Genomic DNA, 22,037 nt, shown 5'->3' on the forward strand with positions numbered 1-22,037 from the left:
CTAATAACAACATAGAACACAATAACATGTTATAGATGGGTTAGCTGACAACGTCACGAAAACAATGTCCGTGCGTCAATGGAGAAGAAGGCCATGTGTTGTTGTGATTCTGGATGACCAGATAGCTAGCAACAATGACAAGAAACTGCCATGTGGGGAATTGTAGGTGGCTCATTTCAGGTAATTTTTACCTTGTTCTTGATACCATGTCTTGTTTTGACTGATGTCACATCTATGCTAATATGACTAAAATTAGCTAGCTAGCTAACCAACAAGTGTAACAATGTATTTGAGAGACAAGTGTTCGTTGTGCAAAACTATTTGTTTTAAATAAAAACATTGGAGTTGAAATATAGTTTATATGTCAATCTAAGCCAAGCGGTCTGTTTTGTCCCATAGTTGCGCACGCGTTGGTTTGTTGCTAAACAACCACCCCGCCTATACAAGGTCCATATTTCTTGCTGACTACTTTGTCACCTTTGTCTCACCTTTGTTGTAACCTAACGTAGCAGGCGTACGGAGCGGCATTTTCTTTCTCTCTGGTACTTACAATTGCACTGTTGTACCAATCCAGTAAATGTGGAGGAGGAATTAAGATGGCACCCTCTGTGGGGTTGTTTCCAACCCCACAGAGGTTGCCTTTGCTGGGCCTGTTTTGATTGGTTATAAAATTACTCACTGGATTGGTCAGTTTAATGAGTAGAGCTGGATCTGACCTGACTGCTCATTGGTCCGTATCGGTGGCCAGCAGAGTCTGGTTCCTCCAGGTACAGAGTGTAGAAATCAGGCCTACAAGAAAACAAAAAACGAAAGGACACAGATTACACACTCAGATAAAAGAGTCCTCTCAAATGAAAGATGTAAGTATTTGGTCTGTCCTTCAAAATTATGATTACAGTATATAATGGTTAGGAGAAGCATAACATACCTTTCCCCTTGAGGCAAATTCAGCCATTGAAATATGGTTGAGATTCTCTCCTCAAATGGGATGTTCCTGGTAGAAAAGACACACTTTAATTCTTACTTAAAGTATCACTATGGATAGCTTAAGCACACTACATTGCAGAAAAATGCTCTAAAAAACATTCATATTTATACGTTATATCCTACAAAACAAATATGTGGTATTTGGTATAGGATCATTAGCTATCTTATTATCTACTCCTCTTTATTGTGACCACAAACAGGAAAGACCATTATGCAAGTCTCTCACCTGTCATACATCTTGTAGAAGTCAGGGAATCTTCCATTGACAGCCACATCAGCACCCGGCCAGAAGAATGTGGCTGACTTCAGCTTATTATACATGGCAGTGAGCCAAACCTACACAGACAGATAGAGAGAGAGAGACAGAGACAGTAGAGGTGAACTTGTAGTCAAAACAGCATCCAAGTACTACACACAAAGCTAATTTCTCATTCATTCCAATACATCAAAATAAGCAATACCTAATCCATTACACGTAAAGATTTTTCCCAATAAACGTATCAAAACTGACCTACATATGTTCATTACATATTGTATATCATTAAATTATGTTAATTTCCTCAGAGCAAGCAGTACTATCCACTACAGCTTAAGATTTGTCCTAACGAGTGATATAGGATTGGCCTACTTATATGTTCATCAATAACTAGTTATGGATTAAAGTAATCTTCCTGACTGCGTTCATACATGGCTAATTACAGTCATGAGAATGTTTCAAGTTTTATTAGTCGTATGGGATACACATGGTATTCGCCGTCCAACAAAATGTGACATCAATAACGGATCATAGCTTTCACCTGGTCAGTTTGTCATGGAAAGAGCAGATGTTCCTAATGTTTTGTACACTCAGTGTATATCGGAAAGTATTCAGACCCCTCGACTTTTTCCACTTTGTTACGTTACAGCCTTATTCTAAAATTGATTAAATAAATAAAAATGTACTTAATCTACACACAAATCCCCACATTTATTGAAAATAAAAATACCTTATTTGCATTAGTATTCAGACCCTTTGCAATGAAACGCGAAATTGAGCTCAGGTGCATCCTGTTTCCAACGATAATCCTTGAGATGTTTTTACAACCTGAGTGGAGTCCACCTGTGGTAAATTCAATTTATTGGACATGATTTGGAAAGGCACACACCTGTCTATATAAAGGTCCCACAGTTGACAGTACATGTCAGAGCAGAACCAAGCCATGAGGTCGAAGGAATGGTCCGTAGAGCTCCGAGACAGGATTGTGTCTGGGGAAGGGTACCAAAACATTTCTGCAGCACTGAAGGTCTCCAAGTACACAGTGGCCTCCATCATTCTTAAATGGAAGAAGTTTGGAACCACCAAGACTTTTCCTAGAGCTGGCCGCCCGGCCAAACTGAGCAATCGGGGGAGAAGGGCCTTGGTCAGGGAGGTGACCAAGAACCCTATGGTCACTGACAAAGCTCCAGAGTTTCTCTGTGGAGATGGTAGAACCTTCCAGAAGGACAACCATCTCTGCAGCACTCCACCAATCAGGCCTTTATGGTAGAGTGGCCAGACGGAAGCCACTCCTCAGTAAAAGGTACATGACAGCCCACTTGGAGTTTGCCAAAAGGCACCTAAAGGACTCTGACCATGAGAAACAATATTATCTGGTCTGATGAAACCAAGATTGAACTCTTTGGCCTGAATGCCAAGCGTCACGTCTGGAGGAAAACTGGCACCATCGCTACGGTGAAGCATGGTGGTGGCAGCATGTGGGGATGTTTTTCTGGGACTGGGAGACTAGTCAGGATCGAGGGAAAGATGAATGGAGCAAAGTACAGAGAGATCCTTGATAAAAACCTGCTCCAGAGTGCTCAGGAACTCAGACTGGGGTGAAGGTTCACCTTCCAACAGGACAACGACCCTAAGCACTCAGCCAAGACAACGCAGGAGTGGCTTCGGGACAAGTCTCTGAATGTCCTGGCCCAGCCAGATCCCGGACTCGAACCCGATCGAACATCTCTGGAGAGACCTGAAAATAGCTGTGCAGTGACGCTCCCCATCCAACCTGACAGAGCTTGAGAGGATCTGCAGACAAGATTGGAAGAAACTCCCCAAATCCAGACTCAAGGCTGTAATCGCTGCTAAAGGAGCTTCAACAAAATAACTGAGTAAAAGATCTGAATTGTCATTATGGGTTATTGTGTGTAGATTGATGAGGGGAAAAAACGATTTAAATCTATTTTAGAATAAGGCTGTAATGTAACAAAACCTGGAAAAAGTCAAGGGGTCTGAATAATTTTCTAATGCACTGTATGTGTGGTTGTGTGATTGCGTGAGTGCATGTGTGCTAAGGTGCGGAGAATCGGCCTGATGATGCTGCAGCCTTCCTCAGACACCGCTTCGAGTAGATCTCCTGGATGGGTGGGAGCACGGTCCCAGTGATGTACTGGGCCGTCTTCACCACCCGCTGGAGGGCCTTGCGGTTGTGGACGGAGCGATTCCCGTACCTGGCCGTGATGCAACCGGTCAGGACGCTCTCGATGGTGCAGCGGTAGTATTTGGAGAGGACCCGGGGTGGCATGTCGAATTTCTTCAGCCGCCTTAAGTAGAGACACTGTTGCACCCTCTTGACAAGAGTGGTGGTGTTGTTGGTCCATGTCAAGTCCTCAGTGATGTGGATGCAGAGGATCTTAAATCTGCTGACTCTCTACTGCAGTCCCATTGACATGGATCGGGGCATGTTCCCTCCTATGCTTCCTGAAGTCAACAATTAACTCCTTTACTTTGCTGATGTTGAGGGAGAGGTTGTTGTCCTGCCACAATGCCAGTTCAATTACCTCCTCTCTATAAGTTGATTTGTCGTTGTTGGCTATCAGGCCTACAACCGTGGTGTCGTCTGCAAACTTGATGATGGAGTTGGTGTCGTGCAAAGCCACGCAGTCATGGGTGAACAGGGAGTACAGCAGAGGGCTGAGAACACACCTTTGGGAGGCCTCTGTGTTAAGAGTCAGTGTAGAGGATGTGTTGTTGCCAATCCTCACAGCCTATGGTCTGACTATCAGGAAGTCCAGGATCCGTGCTTGGAGGGAACAATAGTGTTGAATGCTGTAGTGAATGAACAGCATTCTCACATACAGTGGGGAGAACAAGTATTTGATACACTGCCGATTATGCAGGTTTTCCTACTTACAAAGCATGTAGAGGTCTGTAATTTTTATCATAGGTACACTTCAACTGTGAGAGACGGAATCTAAAACAAAAATCCAGAAGATCACATTGTATGATTTTTAAGTAACTAATTTGCATTTTATTGCATGACATAAGTATTTCATCACCTACCAACCAGTAAGAATTCCAGCTCTCACAGACCTGTTAGTTTATCTTTAAGAAGCCCTCCTGTTCTCCACTCATTACCTGTATTAACTGCACCTGTTTGAACTCGTTACCTGTATAAAAGACACCTGTCCACACACTCAATCAAACAGACTCCAACCTCTCCACAATGGCCAAGATCTGAAGTTTGCCAATGACCATCTGGATGATCCAGAGGAGGAATGGGAGAAGGTCATGTGGTCTGATGAGACAAAAATAGAGCTTTTTGGTCTAAACTCCACTCGCCGTGTTTGGAGGAAGAAGAAGGATGAGTACAACCCCAAGAACACCATCCCAACCGTGAAGCATGGAGGTGGAAACATTCTTTGAGGATGCTTTTCTGCAAAGGGGACAGGACGACTGCACCGTATTGAGGGGAGGATGGATGGGGCCATGTATCGCGAGATCTTGACCAACAACCTCCTTCCCTCAGTAAGAGCATTGAAGATGGGTCGTGGCTGGGTCTTCCAGCATGACAATGACCCGAAACACACAGCCAGGGCAACTAAGGAGTGGCTCCGTAAGAGGCATCTCAAGGTCCTGGAGTGGCCTAGCCAGTCTCCAGACCTGAACCCAATAGAAAATCTTTGGAGGGAGCTGAAAGTCCGTATTGCCCAGCGACAGCCCCGAAACCTGAAAGATCTGGAGAAGGTCTGTATGGAGGAGTGGGCCAAAATCCCTGCTGCAGTATGTGCAAACCTGGTCAAGACCTACAGGAAACGTATGATCTCTGTAATTGCAAACAAAGGTTTCTGTACCAAATATTAAGTTCTGCTTTTCTGATGTATCAAATACTTATGTCATGCAATAAAATGCTAATTAATTACTTAAAAATCATACAATGTGATTTTCTGGATTTTTGTTTTAGATTCCGTCTCTCACAGTTGAAGTGTACCTATGATAAAAATTACAGACCTCTACTTGCTTTGTAAGTAGGAAAACCTGCAAAATCGGCAGTGTATCAAATACTTGTTCTCCCCACTGTAGGTGTTACTCTTGTCCAGAAATGTTACGGCCATGTGAATAGTGATGGAAATGGCATCTTCTGTGGATCTGTTATAGCGGTAGGCAAATTGGAGAGGGTCCAGTGTGCCTGGCATGCTGGCCTTGATGTGGGCCATGACCAGCTTCTCAAAGCACTTCATGATGACCGGGGTGAGTATGACGGGGCGATATTCATTTGGGCATGTCACCTTGTTTTTCTTGGGCACTGGGACGATGGTGGTCTCCTTGAAGCAGGTGGGGATTACAGCCTGGGACAAGTTGAAAATGTCTGAGAAGACACCCGTCAGCTGATCAGCACACACTGAGAACACGAAGTTTTCCCTCACAGCAGCCTCGGAGAGCGAATGCACCTGGTCGTCCGAAGCAGCGAGAGTCTTCCTGTATGTCCATTTGGTTGTATTGATTAAACATCATCAAGACAAAGTGTTTTCCCACATGGCAGACATACAGTCCCGGTCAAAAGTTTGGACACACCTACTCATTCAAAGGTTTTTCTTTATTTTTTACTATTTTCTACATTGTAGTGAAGACATCAAAACTATGAAATAACACATATGGAATCATGTAGTAACCCAAAAAAATTGTTAAACAAATATATTTTATATTTGAGATTCTTCAAATAGCCACCCTTTGCATTACATTTACGTCATTTAGCAGACGCTCTTATCCAGAGCGACTTACAAATTGGTGCATTCACCTTATAGCCAGTGGGATAACCACTTTAATGTTTTTGTTTTTTTTGGGGGGGTGGGGTAAGGGGGGGTAGAAGGATTACTTTATCCTATCCCAGGTATTCCTTAAAGAGGTGGGGTTTCAAGTGTCTCCGGAAGGTGGTGAGTGACTCCGCTGTCCCGGCGTCGTGAGGGAGCTTGTTCCACCATTGGGGTGCCAGAGCAGCGAACAGTTTTGACTGGGCTGAGCGGGAACTGTGCTTCCGTAGAGGTAGGGGGGCCAGCAGGCCAGAGGTGGATGAACACAATGCCCTCGTTTGGGTGTAGGGACTGATCAGAGCCTGAAGGAACGGAGGTGCCGTTCCCCTCACAGCTCCGTAGGCAAGCACCATGGTCTTGTAGCAGATGCGAGCTTCAACTGGAAGCCAGCTTTGCACACGTTGGCATTCTCTAAACCAGCTTCATGAGGTAGTCACCTGGAAGGCATTTCAATTAACAGGTGTGCCTTCTTAAAAGTTAATTTGTGGAATTTCTCTCCTTCTTAATGCGTTTGAGCCAATCAGTTGTGTTGTGACAAGGTAGGGGAGGTATACAGAAGATAGCCCTATTTGGTAAAAGACCAAGTCCATATTATGGCAAGAACAGCTCAAATAAACAAAGAGAAACGACAGTCCATCATTACTTTAAGACATGAAGGTCAGACAATCTGGAATATTTCAAGAACTTTGAACGTTTCTTCAAGTGCAGTCGCAAAAACCATCAAGCGCTATGATGGAACTGGCTCTCATGAGGACCACCACAGGAAAGGAAGACCCAGAGTTATCTCTGCTGCAAAGGATAAGTTCATTAGAGTTACCAGCCTCAGACATTGCAGCCCAAATAAATGCTTCACAGAGTTCAAGTAACAGACACATCTCAACATCAACTGTTCAGAGGGGACTGTGTGAATCAGGCCTTCATGGTCGAATTGCTGCAAAGAAACCACTCCTAAAGGACACCAATAAGAAGAAGAGACTTGCTTGGGCCAAGAAACACGAGCAATGGACATTAGACCGGTGGAGTCCTTTGGTCTGGAGTCCAAATTGGAGATTTTTGGTTCCATCCTCCGTGTCTTTGTGAGACGCGGTGTGGGTGAACGGATGATCTCTGCATGTGTATTTCCCAGCGTAAAGCATGGAGGTGGTGTTATGGTGTAGGGGTGCTTTGCTGGTGACACTGTCTGTGATTTATTTAGAATTCAAGGCACACTTAACCAGCATGGCTGCCACAGCATTCTGCAGCGATATGCCATCCCATCTGGTTTGGGCTTAGTGGGACTATCATTTGTTTTTCAACAGGACAATGACCCAACACACCTCCAGGCTGTGTAAGGGCTAGTTTACCAAGAAGGAGAGTGATGGAGTGCTGCATCAGATGACCTGGCCTCCACAATCCTCCGACCTCAACCCAATTGAGATGGTTTGGGATGAGTCGGACCGCAGAGTGAAGGAAAAGCAGCCAACAAGTGCTAAGCATATGTGGGAACTCCTTCAAGACGGCTGGAAAAGCATTCCAGGTAAAGCTGGTTGAGAGAATGCCAAGAGTGTGAAAAGCTGTCATCAAGGCAAAGGGTGGCTATTTGAAGAATCTCAAATATAACATATTTTGATTTGTTTAACACTTTTTTGTTTACTACATGATTTCATGTGTGTTATTCTACAATGTAAAAAATAGTACAAATAAAGAAAATCCCTTGAATGAGTAGGTGTGTCCAAACTTTTGACTGGTAGTGTATATATTTCTCCTTCTGAGACACTGCACTTTTTCCTGAAGAGGCCCAAGGGATAGTTCACCAAAATTCCAAATTACATATGTTTCCTCCTTACCATGTAAAAGCAGTCTTTAAAGTTAGCATTTGGTAACAGCAGCCAGGTAAGCAAAACAGCATGGATTGCTGCTTATCTTGTCCAGACTACCTTGTCCAGACTGAACTATCCCTTTAAATAGGGGACTTTCTGTCAAAGACTTGAAGAATGTTTTTTTTAGGAGGGGCCTCTTATTTGAGTGAAAACCACACAAGCGTCTAAACAAGCACAAGGCACAGCCCTCATAGGGCTGTCATTTTGCAGCGGCAGAATCCATAATTATTTCTAGAGGCACATTATGTGGAGCTGAGCAATTCGCCCACCTCTGAGAGATAAAACGGAGAGCTGTCACTGAAAACAACTGCCTAACACACTTTTTTCATAGAAAGCTCATTAGAGTGTATCATGATCAAAGACCCATAACTACTGTTCTCAGTCAATAGTTCATATATCCTTATATCCTGTGTGTTTTGTGACAAGGCTGAGACTTTGTATTAGCACCATTTTCTCCTTGTCAGTTGATATTTCTCACTCAATGTTTAGATTTGTGCAATAAGCATACAGAACAGAATACAGAATGTTCTTTGGCACAGTTCTGTAACATCATTATGTCCTATCGTTAGGGTTGTTTTAGTAAACACAGTCCAGGGGAACTTCCTCAACAACATTTATATTATTCTTCCTCATCCATTTTTCCAGCTCAATGTTTTTCAGAGGAAACCTTCACTAATCCCTTTCTGTCTGTGGCTCCTTGTCGAAGACTTCTTATGTCATCGCAAGCTCCCCTCTACAGGTCACAATTTCAATTAACACTAGGGCCACATTGCTAAAACCAATAAGCTGTACCAATAAACTAACATTGAATTAAGGCCCCAATGTTTGCAGTTTTTTTGTATTCCAATGGATCCACTCACTGGTTCTCCTTGGTACCATTTGGCGTTGAATTTCTCAGCCACTTTCAGGCTGAAGGAGGCGTTGCGGGTCACATCGTACATCTTGTTGTCCACGATCCCATGGGACTCTGGATAGAGACCCTGTGGGAGTAACACACACACACACACACACCCAGGTGCTTTGACAGCTGCAGGGCTAAGTAAGTGGGCTTATCCTCTGTATCTTTACAGCTAACCGTTGAATTGACTTCATCATACGGAGCCACAGGTTAACCCACTGCGTGTTGAAAGAGAAAAGTCTGGTGGCTAACTGAAAGTGTTGGGTTCAACCAGTAGAGCTAAAATCACCGCCCAGAGCTGCACATTCCAACCGCAGTTTCTCCTCAGAAGCAGCATGTGCGAGCCATCAAGCCACAAGGAGTTTTTTTTTTTTTTTATCATTAGTGGTAAGTGACTGTACTTGAAGGATAAGGTGATTAAAATATTAATATTTCTTTTTTAAAGTGGATTCCAAGAGTGAAGCAATTTTCAAATAAACAAGTTGTGTATACAATTCTTTACCAAAGTAACTGATGCCTGACTTGTTACATATTAGATTAGATAAACTAAGAGGAGTGACACACTTACAGTCACAATGGTGTAGTGGTTGGGGAAGGTCTTGGTGGGATAGGCAGGTCTCATGTACGGCGTAGTGGTGCCACAGTTGCCTGAAATAGAATTAAGTTAAATAAATACAAATGTTCAAAGCTGCCAAAGAAACAGCTGTGATAGGATCCTAGGATCATTTCCTTAAACATAATAATTTCCACGAAATTGGTTGAAAGGATGTCAGACTGAAGTCTTTGGTAACTTATGTCAGCTGACGTTGCAAAACACACAAGTGGCCAAAGAAAGTGCGTTCCTCTGCCCAGGCGTTGCTGATGCCTGCCAGATCTTACAACGCCTGGATAGGGATTTTACGTATCAGCTAACCACATCATATGTTATAGCAATCTGCCAGTCGATGATGTGGCACGCAACCATTGGTTGAGCAGGGGAACACAACCAAGCTCTTGTCACTGACTGAGTTCAAACCGGGTCTCCTGCATGTCACAAGACTGTTAGCCCACATATCTAAAGCCCCTATATTTGATTCTCCATCAAAATCTGTTTAAGCTAGAGATATGTTTTTTTGCATGGGCTGAGTCTCAATCCACCACATTCGCCGATGTCGGCTTTATGCCGGAAGGTGGCCGAGCTACAGCTGTGTTTGTCAGACTAGGAGACCCGGTACCAGTTTAAAAGAAATGAATGGAAGTATTTAAATACTTTAGTGTCCATCACCCCCCAAAATCTTATGTCTCTCAGATATAGGGGAGAGTGGGTAAGTTGAGCCACTATTGTTTCTAGGAAACCATACACAAAATGAATCATTTGACCAAATATTTAGGAAGAGGAAAGTATTCAGACCATTACTTTTTCCACATTTTGTTACGTTACAGCCGTATTCTAAAATTGATGAAATTGTTTTTTTTCCCCCCTCATCAATCTACACACAATACCCCATAATGACAAAGCAAAAACAGGTTTGTAGAAATGTTTGCTAATTTATATATTTTTAAAAGTAAAACATTAAATAAGACATTTACATAAGTATTCAGACCCTTTACTCAGTACTTTGTTGAAGCACCGGCAGTGATTACAGCATCAAGTCTTCTTGGGTATGACGCTACAAGCTTGGCACACCTGTATTTGGGGAGTTTCTCCCATTCTTCTCTGCAGATCCTCTCAAGCTCTGTCAGGTTAGATGGGGACAGATGCACAGCTATTTTCTGGTCTCTCCAGAGATGTTTGATCAGGTTCAAGTTCGGGCTCTGGCTGGGCCACTCAAAGACATTCAGAGACTTGTCCCGAAGCCACTCCTGCGTTATCTTGGCTGGGTGCTTAGGGTCGATGTCCTGTTGGAAGGTGAACCTTCACCCCAGTCTGAAGTCCTGAGCAGGTTTTCGTCAAGGAACTCTCTGTACTTTGCTCCATTCATCTTTGCCTTGATCCTGACTAGTCTCCCAGTCCCTGCCGCTGAAAAACATCCCCACAGCATGATGCTGCCACCACCATGCTTCACCCTAGGGATGGTGCCAGGTTTCTTCCAGATGTGACGCTTGGCATTCAGGCCAAAGAGTTCAATCTTGGTTTTATCAGACCAGAGAATCTTGTTTCTCATGGTCTGAGAGTCCTTTAGGTGCCTTTTGGCAAACTCCAAATGGGCTGTCATGTGCCTTTTACTGAGGATTGGCTTCCGTCTGGTCACTCTACCATAAAGGCCTGATTGGTGGAGTGCTGCAGAGTTGGTTGTCCTTCTGGAAGGTTCTCCAATCTCCACAGAGGAACTCTAGAGCTCTGTCAGAGTGACCATCGGGTTCTTGGTAACATCCCTGACCGAGGCCCTTCTCCCTCGATTGCTCAGTTTAGCCGGGAGGCCAGCTCTAGGAAGAGTCTTAGTGATTCCAAACGTCTTCCATTAAAGAATGATGGAGGCCACTGTGTTCTTGGGGATCTTCAATGCTGCAGAATTTTTTTGGTACCCTTCCCCAGATCTGTGCCTCGACACATTCCTGTCTCGGAGCTCAGACAGACAATTCCTTCGACCACATGGCTTGGTTTTTGCTCTGACATGCACTGTCAACTGTGGGACCTTATATAGACAGGTGTGTACCTTTCCAAATCATGTCCAATCAATTCAATTTACCACAGGTGGACTCCAATCAAGTTGTAGAAACATCTCAAGAATGATCAATGGAAACCTGAGCTCAATTTCGAGTCTCATAGCAAAGGGTCTGAATACTTATGTAAATATGGTTTTTCTTTTCTTTTTCCAAAACTTTCTAAAAACCTGTTTTCACTTTGTCATTACGGGGTATTGTGTGTAGATTGCTGAGGATTTTTATTTATTTAATCCATTTTAGAATAAGGCTTGTAACGTAATAAAATGTTCAAAAAGTCAAGGGGACTGAATACTTTCCGAAGGCACTGTATATGTATATAGATATGTTTGTTAGAAAGAATACTATATTTCCCTTGAAGGACTGATGCTGAATGTAAGAAATGGCTCAATTTACCCCACTCTCCCCTATGACAGACACTTTGAAGCATACTTCCTTTTCATGTATTTTTTGACTAATCTGTTTTGCCATGTATGAATATGTTATTCAATGCATTTCTATGGGATAATAGCAGTAAGGCCAAATGAAATGTTTTATCAAATAATTATCAAATAATAATAAAAAGATATATATATATATATATATCTTTTATACTTACAGGAGTCCTACAATTCTAAATCAAACAGCTAAATGATCCTTGGTATGACCATCTTAAAACAATTCCATATGCTAGCTTCGTAGAAACCCAGGCCCGGGTCCGATAGAAGAATACTTTTACAAAGACGGCTCATAATAAATGTCTGGAACGGCGTGAATGAAATGGCATCAAACACATGGAAACCATGTGCTTGATGTATTTGATACCATTGCACTTATTCCGCTCCAGTCGTTACCACAAGCCCATCTTCCCCAACCTTTTTTGTGACAAGAAAGAGACCTCTTTACTTGGTTGCAATCTGACTTCGCTTCAACCAGAAACCACATTTTTACCAGAAAAATCATTACAACGTCTCATTCCAAATGTTGCCGTCTATGCCAGAAAACAATGGTGTGCTTGGGGGACTGACTTACGTAATTTGTTGATGACTGGAAGAAGACTGCCATAGTCCTTTAAATAACCCGCCCGGAAGCCATCCATAGACACCAGGATCAGAGGGGGTTTGGAAAAACTGGAGGACACAAACAAAGCCAGAGAATGAGCTGTATTGAGGTTACATTTAGAAACTCTTCTAGGGGAAAACAGAATATACATTTTCCCTGGAAAGCATGAATCTAAAACAGTCTAAGTCTGGCACAGTGGAGATGGTTACAGTGGAAACAGTTACAGTAGCTGTGCTGTGACTGTGTGGGGGAACACAAAGCAGCCCTTTGATTGGGGGGGGGGGAACTGAACGATGGACTGGATGAGGAGAGGCAGGATGGATTCAGCCCACACAGAGAGAGGACGGGAGGGGCAGGGCAGGAAGAGGCCTGTGGCTAGATGGATACACCCAAGATTAATCAAAAGCCTGTGGAAAACTGAAACGTTCCCCTTCCCTTTTTCAACTGAAATACAATGCAGGGTAAAGCCAGATATCTGTTGAACACAACTGTTGCTTTTCTCTCTTTCTTCACCTCTCTCTTTTCTCCCACATAACGGAAAACAGAGGCAAGTGATGTTATAGTATAGTTATTTAAGGCTCTCAGTGGTTCTGTAATAGGCGTATTAAACTTATCTATACATCATGAAAGACCGTTGTGTATAAAAGTGTTTCTCACAGAGAAAGCACAGTAGTAGTTGTGGAAAATGACTTACCTGGCAGGACATTGTGGTGTTCGAATGTCCTCGCACTCCTCTTCTATCCAGGACTTCACTCCCACTGGAAAATATCGTTATCATCAACCATACTACCTTCACTGAGGCTAATTTGAGGCTAATGTGGCTAACTACCAAACACATCAAATCTACAGTATATCTACTAGACTAAAATCTAATATGTGCTTGCAAGCATTGTGCTTGGACTGCGTAGGCTAACGCAAGCAATGGAATGGTGAATGATAGCTGAAATGACCATGAGTTAAAGCTTTATTAGGGTAGTTAGAGTGAGAAGTAAGCCAGTGTTTCTCAATCTTTGGTTCCCGGACCGGCACTGGTCCCTGATATGTTACTGAACGGTCCCTCAGATGGTTAACTCTCTGACACCAATTGAATCAGTTCTAGAAGTGCTAGATGTAAGCTAGATGTCAGAAGGAAGGACCCCTAGTTTGTTCATCTCTGGTACAAAAAGGTGGAGAAACACTGGTCTAAGCATTAAAGACAGCCAAGGATAGGGAAAGATTGAGAGGGCCTTATGTTGGGGTTGGGGAATTCATTCCATCACACAGGAGGAGCTAGAAAAGAGAAATACCAAAGTCAATAAGCAAAAATCAACACACATTATCTCAAAGTGCATATAGGAACTATAGGGAAAACAAGGTTTTACAACCAGAGGTGTGGTATTCACACTGTATATTCAGATGTAAATGTACATCCTGAAATCCCTTGAAGCAAAGTCCTAACATCTGGTATGCGTTACTTTCCTTGGGCATTCAAATCTACCAACTCTAAACAAACAACTCTCTAAGGGAAATCATAACTAAACCATGTGCAGTGAGGAGGACCATCACTGGGCAGCACTAGGTAGACTGAGTATAGGCCTTTATGTAACATTGCACAACAGACCTGCGCCAAATACTTACAAATATTTGAGGTGCCTTTGATATAGCATGGAGCTTGCACTTTTGGGACTATAAAAGCATTCGATCATTTTTGATGAAGGTCTGTTGAACACACAGATGTAGTTTGGGACTGCAACCCATACAGGGTCAGTTAAGTCTGTGGCCTTTACCTTTGCAGGAGCTGTAGTAGTTTGCACAGCAGTCCCCTGCTTTCACACAGTCATCAGAGCATGAGCACAGGCTATCGGCCAACCTTTCCTCACCACAGCGGAATCTGGAGCAGGTCCAGCGCAGACCTGGGGAGGGGGGGGGGGGATAGAAATAATTATGACGGAGAAGAAGAGGGACAATGTGTGTGTGAGGAAGAGAGAGTGAGGGAAGGAGAGTGAGTGAGTGAGAAAGCGTTTATGACAGAGAAAAGGGGGAGAACGTGTGAGAAAGAGTGTAAGTGTGTGTGAGCGCGTGTTTGTATGTTTTGGAGAGTCACCTAAGGCCAAACTCCGAGAGACAGCAGTAGTTGAGGAATCTGTCATCACGCCTACCACTGTCTGGGACTACCCTCTATTCAAACATTTCATCATAGAAGTACATAATGAGTGAACTACAGTTTCTCATCATCGAATATTCTCACAAAGCACTAAAGTGAGTGTGTCCCTCCCTCCTCCTCCAAGAGGGATGCTAAACTCAGTCTCAGGAGACATGCGTCAGTGTTACAGCAATCAGGGGGGAAATCACAAATTCTGATTTACCATCCTTCACTATAAATGGGCCTCTCTCCTCTCTGGAGAAAGTAGAGGAAACACATGGGTCCCATGTTGATTGGGTGGCAACATTTAAACCACATAGTGTGGGGGAACAACACCGCCCAGATTGCCACACCACACCCAAGCTAGGGGACGGCTGGCCACAGTGACCAGCAGAAAAACACCCCCAAAGCATAATGTTTCCACCTCCATGTTTGACGGTGGGGATGGTGTTCTTGGGGTCATAGGCAGCATTCCTTCTCCTCCAAACACGGCGAGTTGAGTTGATGCCAAAGAGCTCCATTTTGGTCTCATCTGACCACAACACTTTCACCCAGTTCTCCTCTGAATCATTCAGATCATTGGCAAACTTCAGACGGGCATGTATATGTGCTTTCTTGAGCAGGGGGGCCTTGCGGGCGCTGCAGGATTTCAGTCCTTCACAGCGTAGTGTGTTACCAATTGTTTTCTTGGTGACTATGGTCCCAGCTGCCTTGATATCATTGACAAGATCCTCCCGTGTAGTTCTGGGCTGATTCCTCACCGTTCTCATGATCATTGCAACTCCACGAGGTGAGATCTTGCATGGAGCCCCAGGCCGGGGGAGATTGACAGTTATTTTGTGTTTCTTCCATTTGCAAATAATCGCACCAACTGTTGTCACCTTCTCACCAAGCTGCTTGGCGATGGTCTTGTAGCCCATTCCAGCCTTGTGTTGGTCCCTGACATCCTTGGAGAGCTCTTTGGTCTTGGCCATGATGGAGAGTTTGGAATCTGATTGATTGATTGCTTCTGTGGACAGGTGCCTTTTATACAGCTAACAAGCTGAGATTAGGAGCACTCCCTTTAAGAGTGTGCTCCTAATCTCAGCTCGTTACCTGTATAAAAGACACCTGGGAGCCAGAAATCTTTTTGATTGAGAGGGGGTCAAATACTTATTTCCCTCATTAAAATGCAAATCAATTTATAACATTTTTGACATGCGTTTTTCTGGATTTTTTTGTTGTTATTCTGTCTCTCACTGTTCAAATAAACCTACCATTACAATTATAGACTGATCATTTCTTTGTCAGTGGGCAAACGTACAAAATCAGCAGGGGATCAAATACTTTTTTCCCTCACTGTAACCACACACATAAAGAAGACTAACCACATCAGAGTAGCACTGGTGGGTAACCTGAGCTGTGCTCTTCTGCTCTGCATACCTCTGGCAGTGTAGTGTTGCAGTAACACGTCATGTAGGCTGTTGGACTTACCAGGGTCTACGCACACCTCAGTGTAATCAAGACAGCAGTTTCCCTCTTTCTCACAGGACAGGTCACAGTGGCACGATGCAGACTTGTCACTACTCCCCGTCACACACCTGTTCTTACAGCTAGTCACTACAGGGGATGAGAAGATATGTAATATGTTACTCAGAATGTCATTTACGTTACTCAGAATGTCATTTACGTTACTCAGAATTGGTATCATTTGACAGATTAAATAACAAAGAATCAGTACATCTGATTGGTTTGTTATGGATGTTAAAGCTAATCCTTAGCAGTTTTTTTCTTTTCTCAAAAGAGAGTATGGAACCATTGAAACTGGACAGGGAATGCATTCAATTACAGACTAGACCTGGATTTCTATTTTAGCTGAACGTTTATGTACTGGCGGTTTTCTTTCTGTGTTATAGTCGGTCAGTTTTGCACAGTTGCCAAGCACAAGGGCAGAAAATAGATCGTAAACAGAGTTGGCCAGTTGTTTACTAAACCGTACCTTTAACATCGCAGCGCTGCTTCAAGGCAAATATGACTGAGATGACGGTGATCAACAAGCACAGCAACATTACCTATTGGCAAGAAGAGGGAGAAAAAAAATCTGAAAAGTTCCCATGTGTAGATAGCAATCAAGCACATTTAGTTATAGTCCATTTTGTCTCAAAGTGCTTCACAGTAACCCAGCCTTGAATTCAAAGAGCAATACAGAAAAAACTCTAGAAGGAAGAAACTTAGAGGGGAACGTTTGCATCCTGATGAACCATCGTAAATAAAGTGCTATATGACCCTTAGATATCTTCTCATCCAATCAAACTATTATCCCCATTGTGAGTGTACTCTCCTAGCCTGGTTAAACCAGATTGAATGCTATGTAGCACTCAGTCTGGTATAACCAGGCTACTATTCTACTTTCTCTGCAACAAGATTTATGATGACCCCGTTCTATTTCCTCCAAGTATTCAATCTTCTGTAGCTTGTTTTGTGGCTTTTTTATATTGTGTCCATGGGATTTTAAATCACTTTCACATGCACTGTTAGTAAGGCCAGTAAATCGAGACTGCCAAGTGACATCGCATAACACAGAAAAGTACTGTGTCTGAAAAATTATGAAGGGACGTTTGGCAGCAGTCTTTGTCTGCTGCTGCCTTGAGAAACATTATTGTAGCTATAACTGCACATTATTTGGGCCTAGAGTGTATCAGGAAAAACATCTAGCCGGACTTCTGTTGAACGAAACCACAGAAACTCAATTTCGAAAATTTGACAAAATTCCTAGAAATATAAACAACCAAAACAATGAATTAAATATAAACTATATTCCCCATTTATTCTTTTTGAAAATTAGTCATATGACACTTTCCTTTCCATTCAAATGTAGGACTCTTCTATTCGGTGGACAAATAAACAAATGTTTGTAATTCTCCACATCTGGGTCTTGGCTCTCTCTAATAGAGAAGTAAAAGCAGGTCGTAAGAGAGCTCCCCTCCCCCTCCTCCTAACTGCGTGGTGGGCTGCTCTGCCTGGCCCCTTTTTCCCAGGAAAGGGTGAATGGCTGGGGCATGGGGTTTGTAATTAGCGGGGCGATTCAAAGACTGTGGATCTCAGGGGTTTAATGTTTCAACTAGGTCAGCTCATGATAAAGGGAAGATATCCAGCAGTCTTATCAACACGGCTTAAAGAGGGTCTCAATAGGGGCTAACAGGACATGTCAGGATTAGTACTGAGGTCTAATTGGTATGGAGTTCTCTCATTGTCGGTTAAAACCAAGTACCAGTAATAAACTGCTTGACGTAAAGACAGGTCGTCATCTTGAAGTGCTTTGAAAACTCTGAGGATTTTGTTTCATGAATCATATGCTGTACGTGTGATCTGTCAGGTGTAGCTTGTGTGAATGAGAGAGTGAGAGAGTGAGAGAGAGACCGGGCTGGTGTCCTGAGAAGCCAGGACTACAGTACCTAATCGAGGTCCAGGGAAAGCAAACACACTGTCTGGTGGAAACCTACTGCAGGCGCCTGAGGACAATATACTGTGGTAAAGATTGTAAATCTCAACTTCATGTTGGGAGTATATACCTCAAATGTGTAGTTGGAAAAAAAGGATTTCAAATAATAAACATCTCCAGGTTTATTGCGCAAGACTCAACCATTAACTACTCAAAAATGTAAATATATACATTTGATTCCCATGTGCTTTGACTCTCAGTGCCTTGGTATATGCTCAGCATCCTATAAGGAATTCTGTTATTGGTAGAATTCATGGCAACACGCTCGAACACTGCAACGTACTGTAATATTTCACAACTCTAAACCAATGTTCGCAGAATGATTCCTGTGGAAAGTTGACTCATGTCTGACGAGATATGTTGTCCAAGTGCACATGCGCACCGATTGTTGAGACGTTGTTGTGGACTGAGCCATTCTTGAATTGAAGGATACAGTAATTACAGGTCAATGGCTGGCACAGGAAGGCTGGCACGCTGTGTTCGGGCTTTAGGTGGGATAATCCTACAGTCGTCGGAGTGCGCCTGGTTTGTTTATTTAAAATCTGCGCTGAGTGGACGTGCAGTGTCACATGGTGAGTTCCTTGGCAGGAGTTGTCCACTGTATTTTCAATGTTATGAAAGACAGTGAACTAAGCCAGTTGTTGAAAATTAAAGGGCCAATCTAAATTGATAATATTGCAGCTAACGACAGGGCAGGGAAGTGAACCTGGGTCACTGGCATGAAAGGCAAACACTCTACGCATTAACCCACTTGGTGGGTATTGTAAAGCGGCTCATATAGCAAGAACGCTACAACAGCCATTGATTATTGACGCCTATGAACTGGGTAGTTTGGGTCCTGGATGCTGATTGGCTGACACAGCATTTCAGACGTGTATAACAGACAATATTGCGTTCGTAATCATGTGGGAATTTACCACATAAGACTAGGAAAAAATCCACTTAAACGGCCCTCCAACTGGTAATTACTAGTGGGAAACTAGTCCATCATCCTGAGCTCCCACTTCTCCGACATGCTGACCTCTGATGTCACGTCCTAAGGAAATTACCTTGATAACAGCATTTTCTGAAATTAAATGCAACAAAACATTATTTATAAAAAGCAATCTATTAATATGTTTTTTGAACAGTATAATTTGTTTACAAGCATGATAGCTGTACTTTTAGTTGATGGTTTAGCAGCTTGTTGGCCATTAGCCAATCGCCATTTCTCAACGAGTTCAAAGCACGTGAATGCATCCAACTGGGATTTACGACTTCATAACTGGTAAATTCCCACCTCCCACTTGATTACGAACACAGCATATACCACGGTACAATGCAAAACTACGTGTTTAATGTTATATTTATGGTGGTATTCAGTTTATATAAGTAACTAACATTTACATTTTAGTCATTTAGCTGACGCTCTTATCATGAGTGCATACATTTTAATTTTTTTTCTCCATACTGGAATCGAACCCACAACCCTGGCGTTGCAAATGCCATGCTCTACCAACTGAGCTACATCCCTGCCGGCCATTCCCTCCCCTACCCTACCCTGGACGACGCTGGGCCAATTGTGCGCCGCCCCATGGGTCTCCCGGTCGCGGCCGGCTACGACAGAGCCTGGATTCGAACCAGGATCTCTAGTGGCACAGCTAGCACTGCGATGCAGTGCCTTAGACAACTGCACCACTCGGGAGGCCATATCAAGTTTAGGATACTTCAGGATGATTTGGACATGAAGCGCGAAAATGCTAATATGCGTACCATTGACTTGCATTGGATTGTGCCACAAATGCAAGAAAAAGTTACCATTTAAATCAGTGGCCAGGTAAACAAAACCAAAGCATGTATTGCTGTCATACCTTGTCCATAGACTGCTTACAGGGTAGTGAACTATCCCTTTAAAGGCCCAGTGCAGTCAAAAACGTGATTGTCCTGTGTTTTATATATATTTCCACACTATGAGGTTGGAATAATCCTGTGAAATTGTGAAAATGATTTAGTGTAAGAGCTGTCTGAAAAGACCGCCTGAAATTTCAGCCTGTTTTGGTGGGATGGAGTTTTGGCCTCCCTGGTGACATCACCAGGCAGTAAATTAGTTAATAGACCAATAAGAAACCGAGTTCCAAACCTCTTTGCCAATAACAGCTAGTTTTCAGTTTTCCCCTCCCCACTCATACCACCCCCAGACATGCCCTTTTTATCGACGCCAAACTTGGTGCAAAACCACACCCATGAGTAACCTAGCAACATTCAAAGCCACGCTGATTGGTCAGAGTTCGGACGTTCCCTGTGACGAAGTGAGAGAGGAAGAACGCTAGAGGGGGAATTGCTGCAAATGGGGATTTCAGAGTTTGTTTGGGCCTGCCATGCCATGAACTGCGGGAGATGCACAGTTTCAAGGCCTCGTTTGAAATTAGCTAAACGAACGGCAAGCAACAAGTGACTCTGTAGATAGCTAACATTACATGATTGTCAGTAATAGTGAATCAATGGAGCTAGCTTTGCCCATTCAGCTAGATCTAGCTATGCAGCATCTTTTAGTTGCCAACTAGCACAAATAATGTAGCTAACTATCTCAATAGTCCTTTTAGCAAACACAAGACAACCACACAAAGCTAACGCTAGACGACCCACAATACTAGACAGCTTCAGCCCAATCAGCGTTGTAAGATAGCGATAACACTTATATAATTCACTTACTTACCACCAAAAACAATGCAGCTATCCATGATGTTGATGCTACCCATCTGGTCAGTCAGGATGGCTGCAGTCACTCACTAAAAAGCTACATAGTTTAATGCAACTTCATATCCAAATTCGGGAAAATGCAAGGTATTGATGGCAATGTTTTGTTTTGGTGGGGATTCCGTCTCTCTAGTGTTCTTCCTTCGCTTTCTTGTGGGCGTGGTTTTGCACCAAGTTTGGCATGGATAAAGATGCCCCCCAGACAGTCCTAGCGAAATTCTTGCTTGAGAAATTGCTCTTGGTTAACAAGTTGTTAATTTTTTACAATTTTATTGAAAAACAATCACAGTAAGGTACTTAATTGTTACCCAGAAATGATTTGATATTAAGATAAAAAAGGCTGCATTGGACCTTTAAGTAATAATTCAATAGCCTATACAATTAAATAACAGTAACTCCTGTTCACTTGCAACAGTCTAAATTAATCATTGAATGTGTGCCATGTTGTCCAAAAGATAATGACGTCCACAAATCAGTGGGAATGTATACATGTATATTGTAGGCCTATATAATCATGCCACATAACGTGACTCGGGAGTCAATCACAAAGAGCAGACAGCGCGGGTAAACTTAGTTTTTGGATAGCCTACTCAGATCGAAAAGTTACAATAATGACACTCACCGCAACGATTACCATACGGTTGTTCGACCTCTTCTTGTGGACCTGTCCACTGTGGCTCATCTGATTGTCTCGACCAGGTGAACTTAGTAAATTGGCAGCATGCTCAGTCGAATGGTCATCCCCTTTGGATATTTCCATTCTGCAGCGTTGGTCACGACACAGTTTATTTCGGGAGTTTGTCACAGAAAGGATTTGCAGGTTTGAGAGAATAATCTGGTCCCCTTTTTGCCTTCGGACTTTGTAGGTCTCAATGAAGAACCGCCTTCTTTTTCTCTTGACGTCTCAAAGTTTGTATTGTAATTCTTTCACCATGTGCAGCCAGCTGAACCAGGGTGAAGTACAGTATTGGAGAAGTAGCCTAATTGTCAAGTGTGAGGCAAGACCACGCCCTCTTCACGCCACCCTCATGCCAGAGGAAATATCTAAAATAGACGCCACCATACATATGTAATAATAATAATAATATGCCATTTAGCAGACGCTTTTATCCAAAGCGACTTACAGTCATAAGAGCTAGAGTTGCAACAAGTGTGTTGTGTTGTTGTCATCCAGAACATGTATTATTAAATTAATTTAGGCTACAATAATAACTGCCC

General features: G+C 43.0%; 1 protein-coding gene across 4 annotated transcripts in view; it reads right to left on the reverse strand.

Annotated features, from left to right (window-relative positions):
• LOC121549091 (ectonucleotide pyrophosphatase/phosphodiesterase family member 1) overlaps positions 1 to 21,806 on the reverse strand; it is a 62,728-nt gene extending 40,922 nt beyond the window's left edge. For 3 of the 4 annotated variants that reach the window (XM_041860926.2, XM_041860924.2, XM_041860923.2), the window contains exons 1-11: positions 21,442 to 21,806; positions 16,581 to 16,653; positions 16,076 to 16,201; positions 14,247 to 14,372; positions 13,175 to 13,238; positions 12,451 to 12,548; positions 9,365 to 9,444; positions 8,759 to 8,878; positions 1,214 to 1,323; positions 929 to 994; positions 717 to 789 (exon numbers count right to left, since the gene is read on the reverse strand). In XM_041860926.2, the coding sequence (XP_041716860.1) occupies positions 717 to 789; positions 929 to 994; positions 1,214 to 1,323; positions 8,759 to 8,878; positions 9,365 to 9,444; positions 12,451 to 12,548; positions 13,175 to 13,238; positions 14,247 to 14,372; positions 16,076 to 16,201; positions 16,581 to 16,653; positions 21,442 to 21,579 (1,074 nt within the window). In that variant the 5' untranslated portion in view covers positions 21,580 to 21,806. Of the gene's footprint in view, positions 1 to 716; positions 790 to 928; positions 995 to 1,213; positions 1,324 to 8,758; positions 8,879 to 9,364; positions 9,445 to 12,450; positions 12,549 to 13,174; positions 13,239 to 14,246; positions 14,373 to 16,075; positions 16,202 to 16,580; positions 16,654 to 20,778; positions 20,858 to 21,441 lie in introns of those variants that run through there. The other variant, XM_041860925.1, reaches the window with a different exon arrangement.
• Positions 21,807 to 22,037: the final 231 nt, after the last annotated feature.

This window comes from Coregonus clupeaformis, chromosome 33 (assembly GCF_020615455.1).
Source record: "Coregonus clupeaformis isolate EN_2021a chromosome 33, ASM2061545v1, whole genome shotgun sequence".
NCBI lineage: Eukaryota > Metazoa > Chordata > Actinopteri > Salmoniformes > Salmonidae > Coregonus > Coregonus clupeaformis.